The sequence below is a fragment of the Podarcis erhardii genome (genome assembly GCF_964252035.2).
Source record: "Podarcis erhardii genome assembly, chromosome: 1".
In the NCBI taxonomy this organism is placed as follows: Eukaryota; Metazoa; Chordata; class Lepidosauria; order Squamata; family Lacertidae; genus Podarcis; species Podarcis erhardii.
Window position 1 is genome coordinate 10,295,869 of NC_138497.1, and position 25,970 is coordinate 10,321,838.

At 45.7% G+C, this 25,970-nt stretch overlaps 1 protein-coding gene across 1 annotated transcript in view; it reads right to left on the reverse strand.

Annotated features, from left to right (window-relative positions):
* Window positions 1-25,970, reverse strand: part of KCNH5 (potassium voltage-gated channel subfamily H member 5) — a 184,397-nt gene that overhangs the window by 120,106 nt on the left and 38,321 nt on the right. Inside the window, exons 5-7 of the mRNA XM_081859222.1 lie at window positions 22,634-22,749; window positions 21,556-21,948; window positions 6,652-7,081 (exon numbers count right to left, since the gene is read on the reverse strand). Coding sequence (XP_081715348.1) covers window positions 6,652-7,081; window positions 21,556-21,948; window positions 22,634-22,749 — 939 coding nt within the window. The remainder of the gene's footprint in view (window positions 1-6,651; window positions 7,082-21,555; window positions 21,949-22,633; window positions 22,750-25,970) is intronic.

Consider the following 25,970-nt stretch of genomic DNA (forward strand, 5'->3'; position numbering starts at 1 on the left):
TATGCTATAAACTGCCCAGAGTGGCTGGGGCAACCTGGTCAGATGCGTGGGGTATTATTATTATTATTATTTATTTATTTATTTATTTATTTATTTAGGACATACCTATTTTCATCAGAGAAATGTTGGAGGGTATGCAATAAAGAATGTAATCTCATAGAATTGTAGACTCATAGAATTGTTGGAAGAGACATCTAGCCCAACCTCCTGAGATGCAGGAAAATCACAACTAAAGAATCTCTGGCAGATGACCAGAGAAGAAGGATCCACCACCTTTCCAGGTAGCCCATTTCATTTTCAAACAGCTCTTACCATTCAAATGTTCTGGTCCTCCCTCTGGAGCAGCAGAAAACAGCCTTGCTCCATCTTCCACGTGACACCAACCCCATTTACAGGAGGCCCAAAATAACATTTCCAGAAGAGGCCCAAAATAAGGAGGCCCAAAATAACTTTTCCAGAAGATCAAACAGGGCATGCAATGGAGGACGACATGTTCACAAGGAGTTGTGATGGGGTTCAAGAAGGACACGGACAAACTGGAACGTGTCCAGAGGAGGGCAACCAAAATGGTCAAAGGCCTGGAAACGATGCCTTATGAAGAACGGCTAAGGGAGCTGGGTATGTTTAGCCTGGAGAAGAGGAGGTTAAGGGGTGATATGATAGCCATGTTCAAATATATAAAAGGATGTCACATAGAGGAGGGAGAAAGGTTGTTTTCTGCTGCTCCAGAGAAGCGGACACGGAGCAATGGTTCCAAATTACAAGAAAGAAGATTCCACCTAAACATTAAGAAGAACTTCCTGACAGTAAGAGCTGTTCGACAGTGGAATTTGCTGCCAAGGAGTGTGGTGGCGTCTCCTTCTTTGGAGGTCTTTAAGCAGAGGCTTGACAACTATATGTCAGGAGTGCTCTGATGGTGTTTCCTGCTTGGCAGGGGGTTGGACTCGATGGCCCTTGTGGTCTCTTCCAACTCTATGATTCTATGATTCTATGGGGGCAGTGGCAGCAGTTTTGAACATAAGAAGAGCCCTGCGGGATTAGGGTCAATGGCCCATCTAGTCCAGCATCACAGTAGCCAACCTCTGGGAAGCCTGAAAGCAGGGCTGTCATTGATGCTTTAGCTGAGATTCCTGCCTTGCAAAGGGTTGGACTAGTTGACCCTTGGGATCTCTTCCAACTCTATAATTCTATGACTCTAGGACCTGGGTGCAACAGTGATCTCCTCACTTGTGATTCCCAGCAATTGGTATTCAGGGGTTTGAAGACAGCCTCCACATCAGCTCATCTCCTGCAAGAGTGACTTTTGTTTCTCCTGCCAGGGAGGGAATAAGGAACCATTGGCCAGATGTGTGGTTTTTTTCCCCTTGCTCTATTTCAGGCATAGGCTGAAGTAGCCTCCAGGTGTTTGGGACTACAATTTCCATCATCCCTAGCTAACAGGACCAGTGGTCAGGGATGATGGGAATTGTAGTCCCAAACATCTGGAGGGCCGGAGTTTGCCTATGCCTGCTCTATGGGGGGGGGGTGCTGATTTCCATTTCCCTTCCTCCTTCCAACTCCTGGAGATGCAACTGGAAGGTACAGGAGTGGCGGCGGAGAGAGGAAGGATGAACCATCTCATCCCACTTTACAAATGGTCCCTTTTGCCATAATTGTTTTGGGACATCAGGTTCTCCTTTGTGCAGAACCATCTGCATGCCGCGTGCCCGTTTGGCATCGCTTATCCTATTACAACAGATGCGTCTAGCCGGGCCTATTCATCAGAGGAAAGCAAAAGACATGTTCGCTTTGTAAGCAGAACAATCAACTCTACCCTCAGAGCAGCAGCAAAGCCAATAGCCAAAGACAGGGAAAGAGGAAGCTGCCTTCTTACTGCTAAGTCAGAATCCAGATCAGTTTTGCTCTACACCATTGTTTCCCAAACTTGGGCTCTTTTGGGACTACAACTCCCATCATCCCAAACCACTGGTCCTGTTAACTAGGGATGATGGGAGTTGTAGTCCAAAAACAGCTGGAGACCTAAGTTTGGGAAACACTTGGTCTACACTGACTGGCAGTGGCTTTCCAGGATTTCAGAGAGGATCCTCTCCCAGCGTTACCTGGAGATGTTGTGATTATACCTGGGACCTTCCACATGCCAAGATGCTCTTCTGCTGAGTGACGTTCATTTGCAGTGCTGAATTCCAAAATAAGCAGCAAAAGTTTGAAGAGCTGGAGCCTCTAACTGCAGAGGCAGAGCATAGCCATCTAAACATTTCTGAGGTTAGCTACAAAGGTTTTGCCCAAACTAGCACAATATCCCCAGGCTGCTCACACACCTCTTGGTTCTTCTTTCTTTCTTTCTTTCTTTCTTTCTTTCTTTCTTTCTTTCTTTTTAATTTTATTTCACTTTTTATTTTTGCAGTCAGCTATTTTGAAACAATGGACTCAAAGTGTCCGCTGGGTTTTGTTTTGGTTTTTTTAAAAAAAGAAAGAGACAATGCAGCAAGTTCCAATTTGCAACAGGGTGAAGTGGATATGAAAAAACAACACCCTCAAGCAGGCCAGTGTGGATTGTAACCCATTCAAGTGAATGCAGCTCTGCAGCCAAGTACTGACAGACTTGGGGTGGGAGTTTTGCCCAGTATTACTTAGATGATATGTAAAGCCCTGCTTACAGGGATGCAGGTGGCGCTGTGGGTTAAACCACAGAGCCTAGGACTTGCCGATCAGAAGGTCAGCGGTTCAAATCCCCGTGACGGGGTGAGCTCCCGTTGCTCGGTCCCTGCTCCTGCCAACCTAGCAGTTCGAAAGCATGTCAAAGTGCAAGTAGATAAATAGGTACTGCTCCGGCGGGAAGGTAAATGGCGTTTCCGTGCGCTGCTCTGGTTCGCCAGAAGCGGCTTAGTCATGCTGGCCACATGACCCGGAAGCTGTACGCCGGCTCCCTCAGCCAATAAAGCGAGATGAGCACCGCAACCCCAGAGTCGGTCACGACTGGACCTAATGGTCAGGGGTCCCTTTATCTTTACCTTTAAAGCCCTGCTTTACCAGAGACCAGAGACCCATCTAATTCAGCATCCTGCTTCCCCCAGTTGGCCAGCCAGATGACAGATGGAAAGCCCATGAGCAGATCCTTCAGCCATTGTTGTTCTTCAGCAATGGGTGTTCAACTGGCATGCTACCCCTGATTCTGGAGCTAGACCATCGCCATCATGACTAGGCAACCACTGAGATCCTCCTCAAACTCGTCTATTCCCCATTAGAGATCCCCCCCTTAAACTGGAGATGGTGGGGAGTAAATGTGGAACCTCCTGTACCCAAGCCACGTGCTCTATAGCAGACAGAGCTGACTTGTACCAAGTCATGCCATCAGTCCAACCAGCCTGATATTGTCTACTCAGGCTGACAGCCGCTCTCCAAGGTCTCACACAGTTTCCCTAGCTCAAAGACCCAAGATCCTTTAGTTAACAACCACAACCTTTTCATGGGGTGGGGGGTGGAGAAGTCATATTGATATGCAGTCCCCATGCACACACAGGGTCAAATAGGACAAAGGGTACGAGACGGAGCATGCCACATGGCTTATGGACTGATTTGGGCTTAATGTGTCACAAGATGTTCTGCCTGGATGCAAAGCATGAGAACATCAGAGCATAAGAAAACCCTGCTGGATCAAGCTAGGGACCCCATCTGTTTAACCATCCCTCTGTCTGTCCTGAATCATCTAACATTCACCTTCACTGGATGTCCCTGAGTTGAGAGAGGGGGAGAAAATAAACCTCTCTTGACACCATGCATAATTCCAGACCCCTCTTTCACGTCCTCTTGCTTGCCTTTTCCCTAAACTATGCAAGACATGGCGACACATCAAGCAGTTAAAATTGTGATCTGCTCCTTCCTGAATCCTATGAGCATGCCTTACATCCATCCACACAACTTTGCGACAGCATTTCCCAGCCACTCAAAACTATACTATGATTTGAAGAGTCTCATCCAGCAGAATCGCTGCTGCTTTGAGAGCACACAGAAGAAGAAATTAGTCTCCTTTGTCCTGTCAGATTTAAGGATGCTCTAAGAGGAGCTGCAGATCTGCCACAAAAAAATGAAAGCAGGGAGGAGAAGAACCCCTACAATCTATTGTGTCTAGAAACCGTCTCACTTGCCTCCAGCTCCCATGGTGACAACATGGGATTCCATTCTTAGCTGATAAAAATAGATGTCGCCTTCACAAACCCAGCCCAAGCAGCAAAGCCTTTGCCCATTTTTCGAGAACTCACTGGAACGCCTCCAACACCAACGTCATTTCCAAGCCATCAATTTCAGCTGGACCTTCGATGAGCCGGGGCATGGTGCACCATTTTAAACCAGTAAAGACATTTTAAGAGCAGGTGAAATAAAATAATTGGCTCGATCAATAGTTCCCAATAGTGGTAGCGACCCCAGTGCGGGGGATTTCCTAGTGGGGCCCTAAGAGGCAAGGGGACAAAGATGGGATAGGTGCCAGAGGGGTAAATGAGTATCATACTTTTAAAACCTCTTATCACTGGATCCAGCTCAAGAGCTTTGTTGAATTAATTAAGCTAAACAGTTTTAATTGGATTTTGAATAAATGTGCAATTAATCTTTACTGTTCTGAATTTCATTGTGTTATTACCTTTTTTAGTGGGTCATGGAAACCACTATTCTGAATAATGCTTTTCATAGAGTAGCAGGCACTGGGGATGTGTTTATGGTACCAAGGGGAAAGTGGCTCTAAAAGGTTCGGGAGCCACAGGGCTAGAGAGATGCACTGATGCTGCAACATGGCTGGGGTTGTATAAACAGGATTCATAGAATCATAGAATCATAGAGTTGGAAGAGACCACAAGGGCCATCGAGTCCAACCCCCTGCCAAGCAGGAAACACCATCAGAGCACTCCTGACATATGGTTGTCAAGCCTCTGCTTAAAGACCTCCAAAGAAGGAGACTCCACCACACTCCTTGGCAGCAAATTCCACTGTCAAACAGCTCTTACTATCAGGAAGTTCTTCCTAATGTTTAGGTGGAATCTTCTTTCTTGTAGTTTGGATCCATTGCTCTGTGTCCGCTTCTCTGGAGCAGCAGAAAACAACCTTTCTCCCTCCTCTAGGTGACATCCTTTTATATATTTGAACATGGCTATCATATCACCCCTTAACCTCCTCTTCTCCAGGCTAAACATGCCCAGCTCCCTTAGCCGTTCCTCATAAGGCATCGTTTCCAGGCCTTTGACCACTTTGGTTGCCCTCCTCTGGACACGTTCCAGTTTGTCCGTGTCCTTCTTGAACTGTGGTGCCCAGAACTGGACACAGTACTCCAGGTGAGGTCTGAGCAGAGCAGAATACAGTGGCACTATTACTTCCCTTGATCTAGATGCTATACTCCTATTGATGCAGCCCAGAATTGCATTGGCTTTTTTAGCTGCCGCGTCACACTGTTGGCTCATGTCAAGTTTGTGGTCAACCAAGACTCCTAGATCCTTTTCACATGTACTGCTCTCAAGCCAGGTGTCCCCCATCTTGTATTTGTGCCTCTCATTTTTTTTGCCCAAGTGCAATACTTTACATTTCTCCCTGTTAAAATTCATCTTGTTTGTTTTGGCCCAGTTCTCTAATCTGTCAAGGTCGTTTTGAAGTGTGATCCTGTCCTCTGGGGTGTTAGCCACCCCTCCCAGTTTGGTGTCATCTGCAAATTTGATCAGGATGCCCTTGAGTCCATCATCCAAGTCGTTGATAAAGATGTTGAATAAGACTGGGCCCAAGACAGAACCCTGTGGCACCCCACTAGTCACTCTTCTAATTAGAGGTGCTATCCAACCGACCAGTTACACTAGGGAGAGGACTTTGAGCTATTCTCCTGTTCTCTTCTCTCCACAAGACCACAACCCTCAGAGCATTCTTAGCCTCCTGTCACACCAGAGGACAAGGCCTAACCCCATTCTTGGTTAGGCCTTCAGCTCATCCTAGCACTGAGGACAACCTCTCCCTTAGGAATCTGCCTTATACAAAGCCAGGCTGTTGGTGTTTTTGTATTGTCCACATTGACAGGGGCAGAGATGCTATGAAACTAATTATGTTACAGGGCCCCTAATCATGGAGGGGCCCCAGAAGCAACTTCACATTGCTTAAAAACATAGACCCAATTTGAGAGGCACAACTTAAATTGATCAATTTTTTTGTTGCGTGTATTTCAGGAGTCCTAAAATAGTGGGGTGTCACAATACAGCAAGATTAAGCAAAAGCTGAGACTTAGTAGTTTGTTTTTTAAGTGCTGACCTACCACTGAAGAAGATAACAGTGGTTACCCAGACCTCATTGCTGGTTGAGAAGAGGGCCCCATAACAAATCAAGCTTCAGAGACCCCAAAATGTAGGTCTAGCCACTGCCCACAAGCCCATATTTGGCCCCTGAGCTTGAGATTTGCTCTACCCCTGCAGTGGGTGACAGATTAGACCTCCAGGACAGCTTCCCTACCCCCAAAACTGAGTCAAACATCTGCAGACCAAACTCCCGACCACTCGGTGCTAATGCAAGGAGTCCAGCTTTCATGATTCAGTTGTGACGATGCACCAGTCCCATGCAAAGAGAGAACCCATAAGGAAAACCAATTATGAGAAATGCAAAGAGGAGAAAAGTGACCATCCTACTTACAGCCCACCATCATCATGGCCACTGAGAAGATCTTCTCTCCATCGGTGGTCGGAGCTATGTTCCCGAATCCTATTGTGGTAAGGCTTGTCATGGTAAAGTAGAGGGAAGTGATATAAAGCGAGTCTTTACTGGGTCCTCCTTCCCACTGCCCTGATCCCGTAGAGTTGTACCGATATGGCGTTCCAATGCTCTCCGCCAATTGGCAGAGCCAGCTGTCCTTCTTGAGGGTATTGGTGATTTCATCGATGACCTCATAGTCCCCGATGCTGTACCATATACAAGCGAGCCAATGGGCTACTAGTCCAAAGACACAGACCAGCAGCACCAAAACCGCAGCACCATATTCCAGGTAATGGTCCAACTTCCTGGCCACGCGGCCCAGTCGCAGGAGACGCACCACTTTTAAGGAACTGAAGAGACTGCTGATACCCTAAGAAGGAAGGAGGGAAAGCTTTACTCACTTGCAAAATGATAAACACCACGTGCTCTTGTTTGCGCTGAGGCATCTGGGAGTAGGGGGGGGGGAGAAATTCAATTCAGTTCACATTCACAGGCAAATCTTTTAAACCCACAATTTCTGAAACAACACAAGTACTGAAACATAGCCTTCCTCTGAAATTCACACATCATTGAATTTTGCAATGCAGTTCTCCAATCAAGCAGTGTTTACGGAAATACGTATATTAGAGGAAATGGTGCACAAAAATGAATGTGTTAGTGAAATCAACATACAATAATTACTTATACAATTTAGCTCCATATTATGCAATTATCCTTTCTTGGGAGTTTTTAAGCAGAGGTTGGATGGCCATCTGTCATGGATGCTTTAGCTGAGATTCCAGAATGAAGGGTGTGTGTCTCTGTGTGTGTGGATTCGATGATACTTGGGGACACTTCCAACTCTACAATTCTATGATTCTATGATTCTCTTATCATTCTTGTTTCACCCTAAGATCCCAGGGTTGGCTAAAACAATTAAAGCACAACATTACATTAAAGGAAATTGCTTGCAAAAATGTGTGCTTTAGTCAAAAATGCAGACCAAAAAAAAAGCTTATGAGGAGATATTCACACAAAAATGCTAAAGAATTTTCATGTGAGCTTTTTACTGTGGAAAAAAAATGCATATTGCTGCAGAAATGTGAATTGGGAGCCATGAGAAAACCAATATTGGTAGGTCCTCCCTTCCTCAGTCTACTCTGATAGGACCACGAAGATTTCGTTTTCACTGGAGATGCCAGGATTGAACTTGGGACCTCCCACATACAAAATAGATGCTTTGCTGCTGAGCTATTTTGGAAACAGATGATGGGGGGGGGGACAGTAAGCAGGGCTTGTTAGAAAAGACTTTGCTTAAACTGTTGTCCAGTTGGTTTGAGAAAGCTCTGAATTTGCACAGTTTCCTTCCTTTCTTTGTTTGCCTTGGGAACATGTGAGCTTCCCAACTGGTCCCCAGGGAATTAAAATCCCCCCATTGTGGATTGTTTGCTTAGTTCTGTATGAATGCTAATTAATGCCCAGGACATTGACTAAAAATGAACAAAAACATGAACTATTCTGCTGCCAAGAGCAAAGGCTGGGTTTTGTACTTTCTGCTGAAGAAGACCTGTCATATTCCTCTAATATTTATGTAGAATATTTTGAGCCACCAGGAATGCAAAACGTAGCCCTGGCATGGAAAAACTCAGCAACGTAAAGATTTGCTTGGGCTTCCACCCACTTGACCTCCATGGAGCTTGAGTTAGTGGTGCTTTAAAAGTGACAAGTTGATTTCATTTGTTTCTATAAGACTGTGGTTCTGAAAGAGAGGGGATCGTCCTATGTTCTTCTGAGATTCTGAATAACTGAAGATGGTCAGTTACAGATAGGTAGCCATGTTGGTCTGCCATAGTCAAAACAAAATAAAAAAATTCCTTCCAGTAGCACCTTAAAGACCAACTAAGTTAGTTCTAGGTATGAGCTTTCGTGTGCATGCACACTTCTTCAGATACACTGAAACAGAAGTCACCAGACCCTTCTATATAGTAAGAAGGTAAGGAGGGGTATTACTCAGAAGGGTGGTGGGAATGGGTGATAGGCAGATAGCTGCGATGAGCCTGTTGACGACTCTTAACGACTGCAATAGGTCTTACAGGAAAAAGCAAGGGGTGAGAAGGTGAAAAATGGCTTTGTCATGTATAATGAGATAAGAATCCAAGGTCTTTGTTCAGACCAGGTCTCTCCATGGTTTTAAGTTTGGTAATAAGTTGCAATTCAGCAGCTTCTCTTTCCAGTCTATTTCTGAAATTCCTTTGTAATAGAACAGCTACTTTGAGATCTTGTATACTTTGAGATCTTGAAGATGGTCAGATCACATAATCTTGCCTTCCTACATGGTTCTCAACTGAACATATGTCTAGCCACTGAAGACTAATTAGCTATCATGGTGATTGCTGAACGGCATCAACCACATGCAATTGCTTTACAGAAGTGTTTTGTTCCCCCCCCCCCTTCGATGCTGTTGTTCTTTCATCTTTAAGTGACCATATGCCTTATGCTGGAAGTTGTACGTGAAAGGAGAGGGAGCCACGGGCTCATAATTAATTACAGTCTAAATTATAAATAACTAGCTCTTGCATTCGGAATCATTACTGACTCACTGCAGGAGCGCTCCAGCTAAAGAATTCCACAGCAAAAGAAGGGGGGGGGGAGCGATTCAACAGCTGAAGATGTTTCATTTAGCAGGAAGCAACGAGGCAAGTGTTCCTTCTTCCCATGCCAAGTTTAAATTGCCCTTTTCTACACATCATTATCGAATCAGTCTAGTCAAAATCTTGGATAATTATATTACAAACCTGTAAAACACTGGAGTTTATTTCAGTACAGGAGTCAAACTGAAGCTCCTTCATTTGTCTGCAATGTTTCTTCTTCTTCTTTAAAAAAAGGTCTCACACATTTTGCTATTTTTCATTCCAGTACATTAAGCTAGAGATTATCAGCTAAGAGGCCACCTGGGAAACTTGCCATAAGCAGCACAAGACTCAGATGAGGACGACTTTCAGACTACTTCATTTGGAGCCAGCCCTGCCACCACCCTCCAACTCAGAGGATGTGTCTCCTACAGAACCTCTGCCCCCCCAAAAAGTTACGAAATAACTCGAGGGACCTTTAACCAGCCAGCCAGATGCTCTAAGGCAAAGCCTACCCCCACTTCAGGCCTGATTGGCCTACATAAGGCTTCATAAGAACCTAACGAGAGCTTGATGAATCAGGCCACAGCCCACCTCATTCAGCATCCTATTCTCACAGTGGCCAACCAGGTGCCTGTGGAGGAAGCCCACAAACAGGAGCCTAACAGCATTCTTCCCACTTGCAACTCCCAGCAGCTAGTAGTCAGAGGCATACTGAGACTGTGGGAGCAGAACAAAGCCACCATGCCTAGTAGCCATTGATGGCCTTATCCTCCATGAATTTGCCTAATTCTCTTTGGCAGTAGGATAGCTCAGTTGGTTAGAGCTTGGTGCTGATAATATCAAGGTTACAGGTTTGATCCCCATAAGGGACAGCTACATATTCCTGCATGGCAGGGAGTTGGAACTAGATGATACTTAGGGTCCCTTCCAACTCTACAATACTACGATCCCTATGTAGATCTGTGATCTTTTAGTGCCAATGGCTTCCAGGGTTCTGAGAGAGAGAACTCTATCATGTCTCCCCTCACTTGCATTTTCTCTAAACTAAAAAGCCCCAGATGTTGTTACCTTTCCCCTTGATCATTTTGGCTGTCCTTTTCTGAACCTTTTCCAACTCTGCAATATCCCTTTTGAGGTGAGGCAACCAGAACTGTACACAGTACACACAGTATTCCCAGTGCAGCCACACCATAGCTTTGTATAATTGCATTATGATATTGACAATTTTATTTTCAGTTCCTCTCCTAATGACTCCTAGCATGGAATGTGCCCTTTTCACAGCTGCTGCACAGTGGGTCAACATCTTTGTTGAGCTGCCTATTATGACCCCAAGGTTTCATTCCTGGTCAGTCACTGCCAGTTCAGACCCTGTTGGCTCTGGCTCCCTGAGGGACAACTTCTCTTAGCAGGGCCCCTTGGAGCTCTCCAAGGTCCTGAAAGTTTTCTGCTTAGCTTGGACTTGTGACTGGACGCTGCCTATTTCCCTTGCAAACCCTCAAGTGCCCACAGAACTGGACACAAAGAGGCAAGTCCAGCCCCAAGAGAAAAACCAGCTATTTACCCTACCTGCCAAATCTAAAGAAAGAAATTTGTGTGAAAGGAGAAGTCACTTTGGGACAGGTGGGCTTTGGAGCTTGGAGATTCCCTGGCACACCTCTGTCCACAATTGACACTTAAAGTGTTTGCATGACCTGAGAGCCGTAAATCATAAGCGGGTGGGAATTCTGCAAGCAAATGAACCCACAGAGAGAGACATTTCAAGTTGAGCGACTTATAAAGAGCTTAGCCCCTAAAGCCCCATGAGCTCTTTAATCCTTCTTTTCTGGTGTTAATGTTAGCAGCATACATATTCAAGGATCCCCACTCTTCATTCAGAGAGATTTCATTTCAAGGTAAATGATTAAGTGCACTTATGCTTATAAATGCACTGCTGCTACAAAGCTCTAGTGGCCTTCCTTTGGAAAGCCAAATTTGGGGCCAGCCTAAGGAATGAGCAATGTGATCTCAGAGCCAGAATTTACATATAGCTGGGAGACTTGAGCTCACCTTGGGTATTACTGCTGTGATGCAGCAATTTAAGTAGATTGAGTGCTGCACCATAAGCACTGCTCTCCATTGTCGTGTGGTTCATTTGGGCTGCTCTAGTGTTCAACTGATACTTTAGTACAAGGGAATCTCCAGTACATGCGGAGCACAGAAGCATCTGCTTAGATAGGAGCAGAAAAACTGAATTCAGGTGGGCAGTCGGGGGTCCCTTCTAGCAGAAGGAACACTTTGCTGTTGCGTTGCTCATATCCAGCCTAGATTATTGTTTAATGCCATACGGTTGGTTGAAAATATGGCAGCAAGCTTTTTCTCACTGCAACGAACACATCACACCAGTGGCAGATGTAGCAGTGCTGCACCAGAAAAAGTATCCAGCTTCTTTTCCCTTCAACCATTTTCCACCAATGACTGAGAAGACCAGGAGACTTTGACTATATGATTTTGAGCTCCCCTTGCTGCTTCTGAGTCTTCCTTTCCCTTACAAACTTCTCCTTCCAGCCACCTTCCAGCCTTTGTTCCTCTCTTTGCCCCAACCCCCCTTTCCTGGGCTTCCTGTATTCCCAGGACTTTTGTTTTCTTTGCCCCTCTCCTTGCCTTTCCTTCCATTGACCTCACTCTCCCTGTTTTTGTCCTACTCTACTCTTTCTTTCTTTCTTCCTGCCCTGCTCTCTCTGAGACCCTGAGCTGCTCAGCCAATGGCAACAAGAGGTCCTTTGCCCACTGTTCCCTAACTTCACAGCAGCTCATTCAGCAGCGCGGAATCCCTTTGCGCACTGCAATGTGGATTATTCCCTGTCTCCCCCTCTTCTTCCCATGCTGCATCTTGATTACCATTCTGGAGATGCTCCAAGCATTATGCCGTTTTCCTCCTCTACCAATTCCCTGCTGTGTACAGCAGCAAATGTTACAAATCAGCTTTGCTGCCGTCAGCTTTCTTCTAAGCCGGCGTCCAAAAGGATTATTTCATTTCCCTTGTTTCCTGAGCAAAACTCCCTTCTCTTTTCTGCCGCCACACCACTCCTCGTGGCCCAGTACCAAGGGGAAACGAGGGATCAACAATGCTCCCCTGTGACATTTCAGAGGCCGAATGAGCCTTCAGTTTAAAGCTGTCAGTTGTTAGCAAGCCTCTCTCACATAGGATTTGAAATTAAATATTGTGCAACCAACATCTGTTTCCCCATTAACATATACAGTGCATTTGAGGGAGGGAAGTGTCTGAGAAGGGTAATTCAAATTAAATATCCTATAGCTTAAATGCTCGGTTATAAATCTTACATAAACTGAGACACTCTAAACAAATGCTTCAGGCTCACTTCACCCCCAGGCTACCTCTGCAAACTTTTTGCGGTCTCTCTCTGGAGGATTGCCTAAGAGCAACTTGTACAAACTAAATTTTCCTTTCCCTCCGGCTCTCCATAGAATATTCATCCCATCCCATCTTTTTAAGTATTCTCCACCCCATACTAGCTTAGCACTGGCAGATCGTAGACTTCTGAACACCCAACGGCATTAAGAGTTGCATGAAATCAGAAGACACACATCATTGGGAATGGTGACTCTTTCACTAGATTGTTCCACTTTGTTTTTAGTTCAGGAAGCCACAGATTCAGTCTCATAATGAGAGGGGCTCCTGTGTCTTAGTGATGAAGGCAAGGGGGTGTTGGTCCCACTTACAGGATAAGTTGCATCTACTGAAATTCAAGGAAGGGATGTAGCTCAGTGGTAGAACATCTGCTTTGCATGCAGAGTGTTTCTGGTTCAATCCCTGGCATCTCCTAGTAAGACTGGGGGAACTGTCTGAAGGCCTGGAAAGCTACTGCTTCTGTGTAGGCAATATTTAGAACATGGGTAAGCAAACTAAGGCCCGGGGGCCGGATCCAGCCCAATCGCCTTCTAAATCTGGCCCACAGATGGTCCAGGAATACATGAGTAGAATGTGTCCTTTTATTTAAAATACATCTCTGGGTTATTTGTGGGGCATAGGAATTCATTCATATATATTTTTCAAAATATAGTCCGGCCCCCCACAAGGTCTGGGGGACAGTGGACCGGCCCCCTGCTGAAAAAGTTTGCTGACCCCTGAGCTAGAAGGACCAATGGCATAGCTGTCAACTGTCCCTTATCTGGCGGGAAAGTCCCTTATTCCAGCGCTGTGTCCCGCTGCTGTCCCTTATTGATGATGTCCCTTAAATTTCCTGGGTTTCAAAGGAAGCAGCTCCTCTCCCTCCCTCCCTGCCGGCCAGGGAGGAGGGAGGCTCCAACTGTGTTGCTTGGCTGTGTTGCTCACCCAATAAGGAGTCTAAGAACGACTGGGGGGTGGAGCTTGCATGCCTTGTGTGCGTTGCCTGGGGACCCGCCTTTGCTCAGCGCTTCCCAGCAGAAAAGTGAAAGTGGTTTTCCTTGCTGCATCCCCTTTTCCGGGTTGCTGCGCTGTGGGAATCACCACTTGAGGCTTCGTTTGGCTGCTGGCTGGGCTTTCTGCCTTTGGCTCGGGAGCTGGTTGACTAAAATCCCTTATTTTGGCTGCTGATCCCTTATTTTCGAGGCTGCTGGTCCCTTATTTTCAAATCTGTAAGTTGACAGCTATGACCAATGGTCAGACTGGGTGTGAGGCCACTTCCTACGATGCACCACATTCTTATGTCCCACAATAAAAGGAGCTTCTAGAGACACCCAACTCCCATCAGCCAGCATGGTCTATGGTCAGAAATGGTGGGAGATGGAGTCCAGCAACACCTGGAGAACCAGAGGTTCTCCATCCATGGCATATATATTTATTCCACTCAGAATTCATTGCCCTGTTCTATAGCATACAGGAATCAATGCTCATAAACTTTCCATTCAAGGGCTTAAGCAGAAGCAGCACTTTCTCAGGAAGCTATAGGAAATGGGAGTACTTCAGAGCTAATTGTGTTGGTTTTCCATTTGTAAGGCTTGTCGTGGTTTTCACAGGGAACATTAATACACTGAGGTCTTCTGAGCTGCTGCTGAGGAAATGAAGCAAGCTACATGTACATCCATCAAATCAGCAACAGAAGCCAGTTTCCCTGAGAACTGGTCTCCTGTATCCTAACCAGGCTTCGTAAGTTGTTGTTCACCTGGTGGCAAGCAGAAACTTCCTTCAGACAACCAGCCAAGGAAGCCAGGGCTTGCCCAATACATTTTGCTGCCTGCAGCAAAGCAACAAATACACACAAACAGTCAAGATACATAATGTCCAAGGCCAATCAAGTTATTTTGGCACTTGAGGCAGATAATCCCACAAGTCACTCCACTATTCCCCGGCAATAAAAATGCAATAATGATCAATTAAAAAACTAGCCCTTTCACAAGACCTCCCCCCCAAAAAAATTGGGTGCCAAAGGCACCAGCCTCACTCTGTCTAACAATAGGGCCAGCTTTGGATTCATTTATTTCGATTATTTATATACAGCCTTTTGCACAAGTGACAGGGTGGTTGCAAAAAAGGCAAATCAGATAAAAGGAATACATACAATCAAGGAATAGCACAATCCTTAAAAATAGCATTTGCATAACAAATCTTCAAATAGTAGTTACCAGTCCCAGCAACCAAAACAAATCCATTTGTTTAACCAGATATTTCCTCCTACTAATGCCCAGCAGAAAGGGTGAGCCTTAACCAGCTGCCTAATGGGTATAAGGAGACAGGGCCAGACACACCTCAGTAGGGAGGGAGTGCCACATGCGAGGGGCCACCACTGAAAAGGCCCTTCTCTGGGCTTCCAAATCTTGTATCTGCTTGGACAACCAAGTAGATCTCATCTCCTGATCTTAATGCACGGGCAGGTAGTATGGGATAAGGTGTATTTTCAGATAGTTGGATGCTTTATAGAAAGATGTGATATTCAACCTTTTCTGGGTGGGGTTGCACTCCCCCTAAAGGATCAAGTATGTAGTCTGGGGTCCTTTTAACCCACCTTTGTTTATGGAGGTACACACTGCCTCTATGACCGGAAGGACCTTTGACTAGACTAGGTCTTTTTTTCTGATACATTTCAACATTCAACTTTTTCTCACCAGCCGCCACCCTCATCCCGGTCAAGCATATATGTAACAGCTAGGAACCACGAGCCATGAAAGGCTCTTTAAAAAACAACTCTTCTAGTCATCAAAAGCTGCTGAGCAATTATTTTCAGCTTCCTCCAGAACTTTGTGGCCCAAGACGCTTTGTTACCTCAAGAGCAGCACCTGTCCCCCCCCCCCTTACGTTTCCGAGCACAATTCAAAGTTTTGGTGCTGACCTTTAAAGCCCTAAACGGCGTTAGTCCTGTATACCTGAAGGAGCATCTCCACCCCCATCATCCAGCCCGGACACTGAGGTCCAGCGCCAAGGGCCTTCTGGCGGTTCCCTCACTGCAAGAAGTGAGGTTACAGGGAACCAGGCAGAGGGCCCTCTAGGTAGTGGCGCCCACCCTGTGGAACGCCCTCCCATGAAATGTCAAGGCAATAAACAACTATTTTATTTTTAAAAGACAACTGAAGGCAGCCCTGTTTAGGGAAGTTTTTAATATCTGATGCTGTATTGTTTTTAATATTCGGTTGGAAGCTGCCCAGAGTGGCTGGGAAAACCCAGCCAGATGGGCGGGGTATAAATAATAAATTAGTAGTAGTAGTAGTAGTACTTATATTTGAGGCGATACTTTTAAATATCGCAGCAACATTTAGGCATCGATTTCTTCCTTCCCCTAGCCCTCTGAATTCTGCCACCTGAAGCCGCCTGCTCCACTTGCATGGTAGGGCTGTGCCCTGTTCCAGAAACATCATCTGTCCACTACTGGTCATTAGGAAGCAAAAGAAATGCTCCTCTCTGCATTTGGCACCACGCATCATTTCTGTGAAAATATTCATCCACGCAGTTCTGCTGTCTTCCTCATAGTTCTTCTGTCTTACACCTAATCTCTCATTTACCATGTCAATGTAGCTCTCTATCGCTATGTGGATTTGGTTTTTTCCTCCTCCTGGTACTGTTTGCAGTACTTGTCGGATTGTCCAAATTCCTCTAAGCTCTCTATTATCTTCTTGTCTCAGCATCTTCTGGCAGGTAAAGCTACATCTCCTTGCTGGCATCAAAATCACTGCAGAACTTCCCTTCTGAATCTAAGTACTGTACTCAAATCCCATTTCCTCTATACGACAGAGCCACGATTCTCCATTTCTCTATAGCTAGATAACATTGTGCACCAGATAGTGAGGAGTCTTCAAAAGTGTGTTGACCTAAATTTCCTTCCAAAGATATGATAGCTCCATTTGCCACTGCGGTGCTTAGCCAAAGGGTTGCCATCCCCTAAAGGTCAAGGTCAAGGGATCCCTGACAGTTAAGTCCAGTTGCGAACTACTCTGGGGTTGCAGCGCTCACTTTACAGTTGCGGGTCTCGCTTTACAGGCTGAGCGAGCTGGCGTTTGTCCGCTCTGCAGAGAGTTTTTCTGGGTCATGTGGCCAGCATGACTAATCCGTTTCTGGTGCAACGGAACACCGATACCAGAGCAGTGCACGGAAATGCTGTTTACCTTCCCGCCAGAGGGGTACCTATTTATCTACTTGCACTGGCATGCTTTCGAACTGCTAGGTTGGCAGGAGCTGGGACAGAGCAACGGGAGCTCACCCCGTCACGGGGATTCGAACCGCCAACCTTTTGATTGGCAAGCCCAAGAAGCTCAGTGGTTTAGACCACAGCCATCCCCTACCCCACCCCGAATGCCATTCTCTGCTGGTGGTGCCACGATGGCAGGGTCTTAGCGGTGGCAGTTCCTCATCTGTGGAATACAGTTCCTGGTGAGGTGTGTCTATCTCCCTCAGTATTAACATTTGGGTGGAATGGGGCGGGGGAGATAATCCTGTTCACTCATGGCTGAAAAATACTGCTCCTGGCAACGTTGAAATTATTTCGCTATTGTGGTCCTTGATCTTTCTATTTAGAAAAGGTATTAAATGCTTGGTCAAAAGGCCCTCCAAACTGTCTACAAATAAAATTATGGCTAAAATCCACAGATCAATGGAAAACAAATATGCATTATTATTATTCATAGAAACATGGAATTGTAGAGTTGGGCACAGAGCTTCATCTAGTCCCTGCAATACAGGAATCAAAGCTAAAGAACCCCTGGTGGAATCCAAACTTTCTTTAAAAACCTCCAAGGAAGGAGAGTCCACAGCCTTCCAAACTACTCAGTTCCGCTTGTTGTTGTTGTTGTCACCATTGCAATCACCAACGATCAGCATTAAGGACAAATATAAAATTGTTTGTGTGTTTGTGTGTTCGGTTGTGTTTTAGAAACCCTGCAAATTATATTGCTTTGCAGTTTAATTGTTTGCTGTACCAGGCTCCTCTGAGAGAAAGGGAAGGACAGAACCTTAATAGCCAAATGTAAAAATAAACAAATAAAACTGTTGTGTATCCATTGCAGGGTCAATATATGAGGCAAGAGCCCCTGCTTTTTAGCCGTGCTTCCTAATCACAAGACTACACCAGCTCACCAGAGGGTTGTGCATTGGCTGAGTCATAGCCTGCCATTATTTTCCGGTGGGATTCGCACAAATTACCAGGAAATTCAGGTTGCACAATTACAGTTGATTGCACAAAAACCCCTCCCCCTAAATGATCAGATTTTTCTTTGATAAGGAAACTGAGGAGGAAACACATGGGATAACCCATACTTTGATGCAACGTCATCTAACCTCCCCACAAATCAGAGTGAAGGTTTGTTAAATAGTCAACATTCTCTAATCTCCCTGCAAACCAATCAGGATGAAGGCTCAATAAACGAGTCGCCAGGAAGCACCCATGGTACAAGTCATATAAACCTCTACAATTCTAGGATGCAAACTCTGAATTCACCTCCAGGGACTGTGTTTCCACACTGTGGATCCCACCCCCCATTACTGCTTTTCTTTCTTTCTTTCTTTCTTTCTTTCTTTCTTTCTTTCTTTCTTTCTTTCATTCCCCAAACTATGTTTATTTGTAGCTGTGTGCGTATGTTTGCATGCCTTTTGTAGACTAGAACAGAAGAGTTAGTTAAGCAATGCAGCCCTAGGAGTAACACAAAGTCAGCTGCCAATGGAAACATCACAGGCTGCCAAAAGATGAATATGTATTTAGAATTATCCCCACAACAACAGATTGTGTTGCTTTGTACAACACGGCTGCGGATTCTGGGCATTGTTGCAGTACAAATATTATGCAAGGTGTGGAGGAAGTGGATAGAGAGAAGTCTCTCTCTCCCCGTATCTCATAATACGAAAACCTAACACCATCCAACGAAGCAAGCCGAACATTTGCTGCTTCAGCACAGACAAAAGGAGGCTCTTTCCCACACAGCATATTAGTCAAACTGTGGGATTTGCCCCACAAAAGGCAGCGATGGCCACCAACTTAGATGGCTTGAAAAGAGAAAGAGACAAATTCATGGAGGAGATTGGCTATCAGTGGCTACTAATCCCAATGGTCAGGGGAAAAACAATGCTGTCCAGGGAGGTAAAGACTGCAGAGAGAATAATTGGGTGCACTCTTCCCACCTTGGATCAAATCTACGCTTCCAGGTGTCATAAGAAAGCTGCAGAGATAGCGCAGGATAGTGCACACCCCAGAAATGATCTCTTTCAGCTTCTGCCTTCTGGAAGAAGGTAAAGGGTTATAAAGACTAGGACTAGCCGCCTGAGAAACAGTTTCTATCCAAATGCGATTTTGGTTTTAAATGCAGTGTAAGGTAGTCTGGGTATGCTGGGACACGGGTGGCGCTGTGGGTTAAACCACAGAGCCTAGGCTTGCCGATCGGAAGGTCAGCGGTTCGAATCCCCATGGCAGGGTGAGCTCCCATCGCTCTGTCCCAGCTCCTGCCAACCTAGCAGTTCGAAAGCACGTCAAAGTGCAAGTAGATAAATAGGTACTGCTCTGGTTATTGAGGTTATTTTGGGGGGGTGCCCATCCAGAAGCGCTTATATTAATACCGCGATCGACCAAAAACACCCCCACGATCGAACAGTAGCTTGCAATCAACCTGTTGGACATTTCTGCCTTACATCAAAGATGGGGGAGCCTTTTTTTTCAGTTGAGGGGCCAGACTCCTCTATGGTCAATTTTCAGGTCACTGTATGCCTGTGGTGGGTGGGACCTGAGGGAGAAGTGGGCGGAGCAACAGGGTACAGCCACACACTTTACCCTATCCTGCAGCCAGGCATGGTCACAGCTCAAGGACACACTCCAGGCAGGAACAAGCACCCAGGGAGATCAAAGAGGGAGGTCACCAAGCGGTATGGCTTGGGAAGAGACCCAGATGCCAGATAAAAAGGCCAGGATCTGTCCCCCTAGACCTGAGATTCCCAGCTGCAGCCCAAAGTAGAATCATAGAATTGTAGAGTTGGATGGGATCCCTAGTCCAACCCCCTGCAATGCAGGAATCTCAGCTAAAGCATCCATGACTGATGGCCATCCAACGTCTGCTTAAAAACCTCCCAGGAGACAGTCCATCACCTCCCGAGGGAGACACCATGGATCTGTTTCTTGGTCGCGCGTCTTGATCACCCTTCAAAAATGATTCTTGCTGCTGTTTGAAAGACCAAGTTTTCTCTGCATGGACAAAATCTGGTGCCGATAAGCAATGCTAAAATTTTAGCTCAGGCCTCGAGGGTGGGCATTAAAAATGAAACGTTACTTGACTGGGTGAATTAATGCCTTATGTTGAGGAGATGATGCATCTTCATTTAGTAAGAAGACTTCTTAATTTGGCATATTATTTACTCTTTGTCCTGCTCGTGTGTCAAGCTTGACATCTGTAGTGTTATAATGAATGCTTAAATAATATGCTTATTAAAAGCCTTTGTCTGTGGGCCTAACGGCTGTTGTTTTCGTGTTGATCGGCTTTTAGCTGTTGCCAGTTTTCATTTTAATTCCAGATTTAGATATTAGAGTGAGGCAAGCTTCATCAGACTTTATTCTGAATATCCGTTCCCTCCAACCACCAGGTAAAGCTACCTTATTTTGCTACTTTTGACTTGTTTAACCTGGTGTTCCATCTAAAATTAATATCCTGCTTTGCTAATATAAGAATTAACAGGGTCTCTGCTATTCTTTCTCCCAATGAACCTGCCTTGTTTCATTCTGATGACAGATCTTGAGAATTGCTGGATTATACATTTTCAGAAAAGGGGAATCAGCCACTGGCCCAGTCTTCAAATAACACTAAACCATGGTTTGGCAGAAACAAGCAAACACAAGGGTTCATTGAGAAGACCAGCCACTGGGCTCTTCCTTCAGTCCTGCTGTTGCCATGTTACGTGGGACTAAGCGATGGTTTGGCTTAGTGTTACATCTGAAACCAAGTTCATGGTTTGTCTTCCCCATGAAAACTAAAAAAACCAAGAGCAAACCTTGGCTACAGTTCACAGCTTGTCTGGAGTGAGACCACCCACAAACCTGGGAATAGATGTAATGCTAAACCAAACCATGGCTTAGCCCTGGATAGCGCAGCAGCAGGAGGAGTGGAGGAATAGAGCAGCAGCTGCTGTCCTTGCTCTGGGAACCCATTTGTTTGTGCTAAGCCATTGTTTAGCTATGCATTACATGCAAACTGGGTCATTGTATCTTTCTTCAGGCCAGTATCCCAAGGTGTAACCTAAAATCTAGTTGGCACCTAGGCAGTGGATAGTGGTCCATTTGGGCATATGGGGTGCTGCCCCGCCAATCTCAGGCTGCCTTCCACAAGCCTCTACCTGCCTGCTTTCCCACTTACAACCAGTCCAGAGGGTGGCACCACCAGTCAGCTTCCTCCTCCTTCGTTTCAGTGCTTTCGTTGTAGAACTGAGCCAAGAGGAGAATGAGGATGAAAGCTTGGCTCTGGCTACACCTACGCAGCCTTCTGCCCCACCAGTTCCAATGGGCCCCAGAAACTGGTGAACCCAAGAGAGTTTCACCTAATAACTCTGCTTCCTTCCCCCCACACTCCCTCTTAAGACTGACACCATTGCAGACCAGAAGCTTGTTCCATATTTTGTGGCATTTACCTCGACCTACTATAGATTTTGTGGGCTTCATATGTTCCCAGTGATTTCAGTGCGAAAGAATTAGCTTAACTGGAAGTGCTCTAACATTTGCTCACGACCCACATTCGGAACATTATAAACCACAGAACCTCAAGCAGTCCCGGGCAAAACCAGATTGAGATTGCTTACCTCATCCACATTCTCAAAGGCATTGATGATGTCATAAGGTAAACATGACAAAAGGTCTATCACGAACCAGGTTTTCAGGTAGTTCATCCTGATGAGTTTGGGATCTGAGATGACCTCTCCACCAGGTCCAACAAAAGTTGTGTGAAAATTCAGGACTATGTCCACCAGGAAAATAACGTCCACCACGCTATCCAGAACCAACCATGCAATGTTGTTCTGCTTGGTTTTGAAGGACACGTTGTAAGGAACCATGATGGCCGTGTAGAAGGTGAGGATTAAGATGACCCAGTCCCAAGTGGTCTTGAAAGCGCAGTAGTGTAAGATGATATGTGGTGGAGTCTTTGGGGCTTCTTGCTTGTATTGTGGAAGAATATCGGAACCCAGCTGGAGAACCTTAAAATAAAAGATATGCAGGTGTTACCACATGGGTTATTGCTCATTACATCATGAACTCCCACAAACGCAGTTCAAGGAAAGACAGCAGCTCAGTGGTAGAGTATGCTGAAGGTTCTAGGTTCAATCCCTGGCATCTCCAGGTAACATTGGGAATGCCCCTTGCCTCAAATCCTAGAAAGCCATTTCCAGTAGGTATAGACATTACTGGGCTGAATGAACTAGTGGTCTGACTCAGTATAAGGCAGCTCTATATATTTCCTACGTAGAATGGGGTAGAGGTCTTCATCTAAATAAAAAAGTTGTAAAACCTTTGGGGCTGGGACCTGTCTTCTAATGCTAATGATAGTATAGATATAATCATTATCACCAACACTACCGTCATCATCAGTAAGTATAAATATTTTTCATTCTTGCCCTTTTGCTCCACTGGCTTCCCATCCTACTCCATCACCATCCTAGAACAATCAAAGCTTTCTCTCTATCTCTTTTTCTTGGTGTTGCTTCCATCTCAACGAGGTCTTTTCTTCCTGGGAAAGGAAATGTGGCCCTGCAGCTTATACCTGAAACTTTGGCTGGTGGTTCTTTCTGTCTGCAATGTTACACACACACACACACACACACACACACACACACACACACACAGTTTCAGATCAGGAGAGGAGAGCATTTGTTTGACACTCACTTCAGCTAACCGTGAGTGTTTATGGACCACCTCAGCTTTGTTCATAGGTGTTAGCTGCTGCAGAACACTCCGACTGTTCGTCAACGCTCGTGTCAATCGAGCAAACTTCGTCCAGCCTGCAAAGAGGAAGGGGAACATTGTGAGGTTCACTGGTTGGCAATGGCCATCGGTCATCTTCTCATTCAGAACATAGTGGTCACAACAATGTCCCAGTGCCAGCAATGGTATCCAAATGCTATTCCTACAGTCCATCTTAGAATGTTAAGGTCTGCAATGTTTAGCTAATCTATAGGTAGGATTAAACTGATTTTAAAAATTGTCTGATGAACTGAAAAGCTTTTTTTCCTGATCATATTTTCCCCATCCACACTCTGGGATCTACATAAATCTAGCATTATTTACAAGCATTTAGGGGATAATTCATCAGTACCTGCAAAATAGACCATAGAATGAACCCAACTAAGTGTTGGGGGTCTATTCAGTGAGATTTTATGCAGGAAGAAACCATGAGCAATGAATTCCATCAGTCTCCTTGGCCAACAAAAAGCTAACTGGACTTGGATCAATGTAGTCAAAATTCTTTTCCTTAAGAGTTTTAAATCTTACTATGCAGTTACAGGGGTTCGACCAACATAAAGGAGAACAAACAGAGGACAATCATATTGAGAGCTGAAAAGTAGAAGGGGCAAAAGGTATCCTAGCTCAGCAACTATATAAGATCAGCATCTGAGACACCCCTCCAAGGCATGCCATGAATGGTCCAGCCTTGCTAGGGCTAGATTTGATGCTAGTAGAGTCTAGGATGGAAGGTTAACAGAGAGTAACTACCCTGCTATTATAGCAAGAGTGGGGAACCTCAGGTCCAGGGCTCAATTGCAGCCCTCTCTAACGAGGCTTCAGACTCCATCTAGGCCCTTGAATGTTTTTGCTTAATTGGAAAGTTTAATTGAACCATGATAATGCCACTTGCCCTGAATGGAGAGATGGGGGTGTAGAAGGTCTTTGTGTGTTTCAGTGGTGGCACCAGAAACAAAAAATCTGGGCAGGCACAGAATGGGCAAAGTATATTTGTAGGTGGGTGACATATTAATGACAAGAGTTCAGAAATGGGGGGCAAGTGGGCAGGTGAGCTCTTTGTTTGTGGGGAGTGCTTGCAACTCCTTCCCTCCTCTGGCATTCCTTATGGTGTGGCTAGAATCATAGAATCTTAGACTCCAGAGTTGGAAGGGACCCCTTGCAATGCAGGAATCTCAACTAGATCACCCATGACAGATGGCCATCCAACCTCTGCTTTAAAACCTCCAAGGAAGGAGAGTCCACAACTTCCTGAGGCAGACCGTGCCACTGTCCAACAGCTCTGACTCTGTCAGAAAGTTCTTCCTGATGTTTAGGCGGAATCTCCTTTCTTGTAAGGCCATTTGTTTGAGTCCTACCCTCCAGAGCAGGAGAAAACAAGCTTGTTCCCTTTTCAATGTAGCCTACTGAACCAAATGGTATCTGTTGCTCCACCTACTTTTGCTTCTGGCCCCACCCACCCCAGTATGCAGCCATTGGAAGGTGGTACGTGAGCAAACAGGTCATTTGGGGTGTAAAATGTCCCCCCAACCATGGATTACAGGAAGAGGGTGGTTGCCGCATTGCTGCAGGGCAATATTTGTATGCTGTTTACGACTCCTACATTTATCTGAATTATCTCAGCTTAGTCAGCTATTTTGAATTTTTGATGGCAGATGGTCGGTCAGTCAGTCAATACTTATTCCCAGAAGTTTAGGTCATTAATCTGCATAGTGATCAGATTAAAGCTTTTAATATTTTATTTCCTCCTCTTTGTACTCAAAATGATAGAACATGCTTTTGCCTGACCCTTTCCTCCTTGGTCATTCAGCAGAGCCAGTGCTTACTGAATACAGAATAACCTAATTTTTTTAAAAAAAGAATTAAGAACCTTGGGCTGCTTAAGGTGACAGGAACACAGAAGGAATGAATTCCCTTGATTTGTTTGGTTCATTTGATTAAGGGAATCTGTACCCCGCACTTCAGCCAGTTAAGCTCCCAGGGTGGGTTGCATGCAATCAATGAAAACACTGTGGTCCCTGCTTGCAGATTTAACAATCTAAAACACATTACACAAAATGGATAATGGGGCAGGGAGAATAGATGGGTTTGGGGACTAGGACAGGAAGGGAAGAGAAAAAAGGGAAATGCAGGTGCTGATTCTGAAAGTTCAAGAGGAACTCTTTTTCTGCATGCAAAATACCCCACTTCCACTACAGAAATGCAACACTGGGTGCTGCAGATAGGTATTATTACTGTTACTGATATATTTTCATAGAATCACAGAATCGTGGAATTGAAGAGCTAGAAGGATCCCCACGGATCATCCAGCCCAACCCCCTGCCATGCAGGAATCTCAGCTAAAGAATCCCTGACAGATGGCCATCCAATCTCTGTTTTAAAAACCTCCAAGGAAGGACAGCCCACCAACTTCTAAGATAATCCATTTCATTGTTGAATAGCTCTTGCTGTCAAAGTTCATCCTAATTTAGTTGGAATCTCCTTTCTTGTCACTTGAATCTATTAGTTTGCGTCCTACCCTCTGGAATAGCAAAATACAAGCTTTCTCCATCATATCTCCTCTCAGTCTCCTCGTTTCCAAGATAAACATATCCAGTGTGCTGGGCCCGGGGGTAACCCATGCAACATCGTCCAGGACCGGTCCAGAATCCAAAGGTTCCACTAGGAGCCAGTCTGACAGGGCCAAGGCAGGAAACCAGGCAAGGACAGGTACAGGGTCTCAGGCAGGATCTAGCATACAGCAACATTGCTCCCACAACCTGGGGCAGGGCCCGACAGCCTTTTATCTGTGTCGGGATAACGGCCGGTCCTGATCCCCTGGCGACTCACCTCCATTTTGCCCAAAGGTGAGCACTCCTCCTGCAAGTACTCAGGTCTCTCCTTCTCTCAGACCTTAGTCTCTGCAGCTCGGGAGATGCCGGTGGGTTACTGGACCCAGAGGCTGCCTCAGCCTCCCCTGACCCAACTGGCAGTGGAGCACCTGCAAGTGATTGCCCAGCTGAAGGCATCCTCGCATCTGGAGCCAGGCCAGGCTCAGGCCCCTGACTCGGCCCAGCTGGTGTTTATTGCAGGGAAACTTGTGCAGACTGGGACTCTTCAGGATCAGGCCCCAGACTTGGTTCAGGTGATGCCTGAGGCAAAGGATCCAGTGCAGACAGAGTCTCCTCTAGTTCCAAGCCCGAGCCTGAGTCCCAGGCCATCACACCCAGTTCCTTCAACCATTCCTCTGAATGATTTCCAGACCCTTGATCATCTTGGTTGC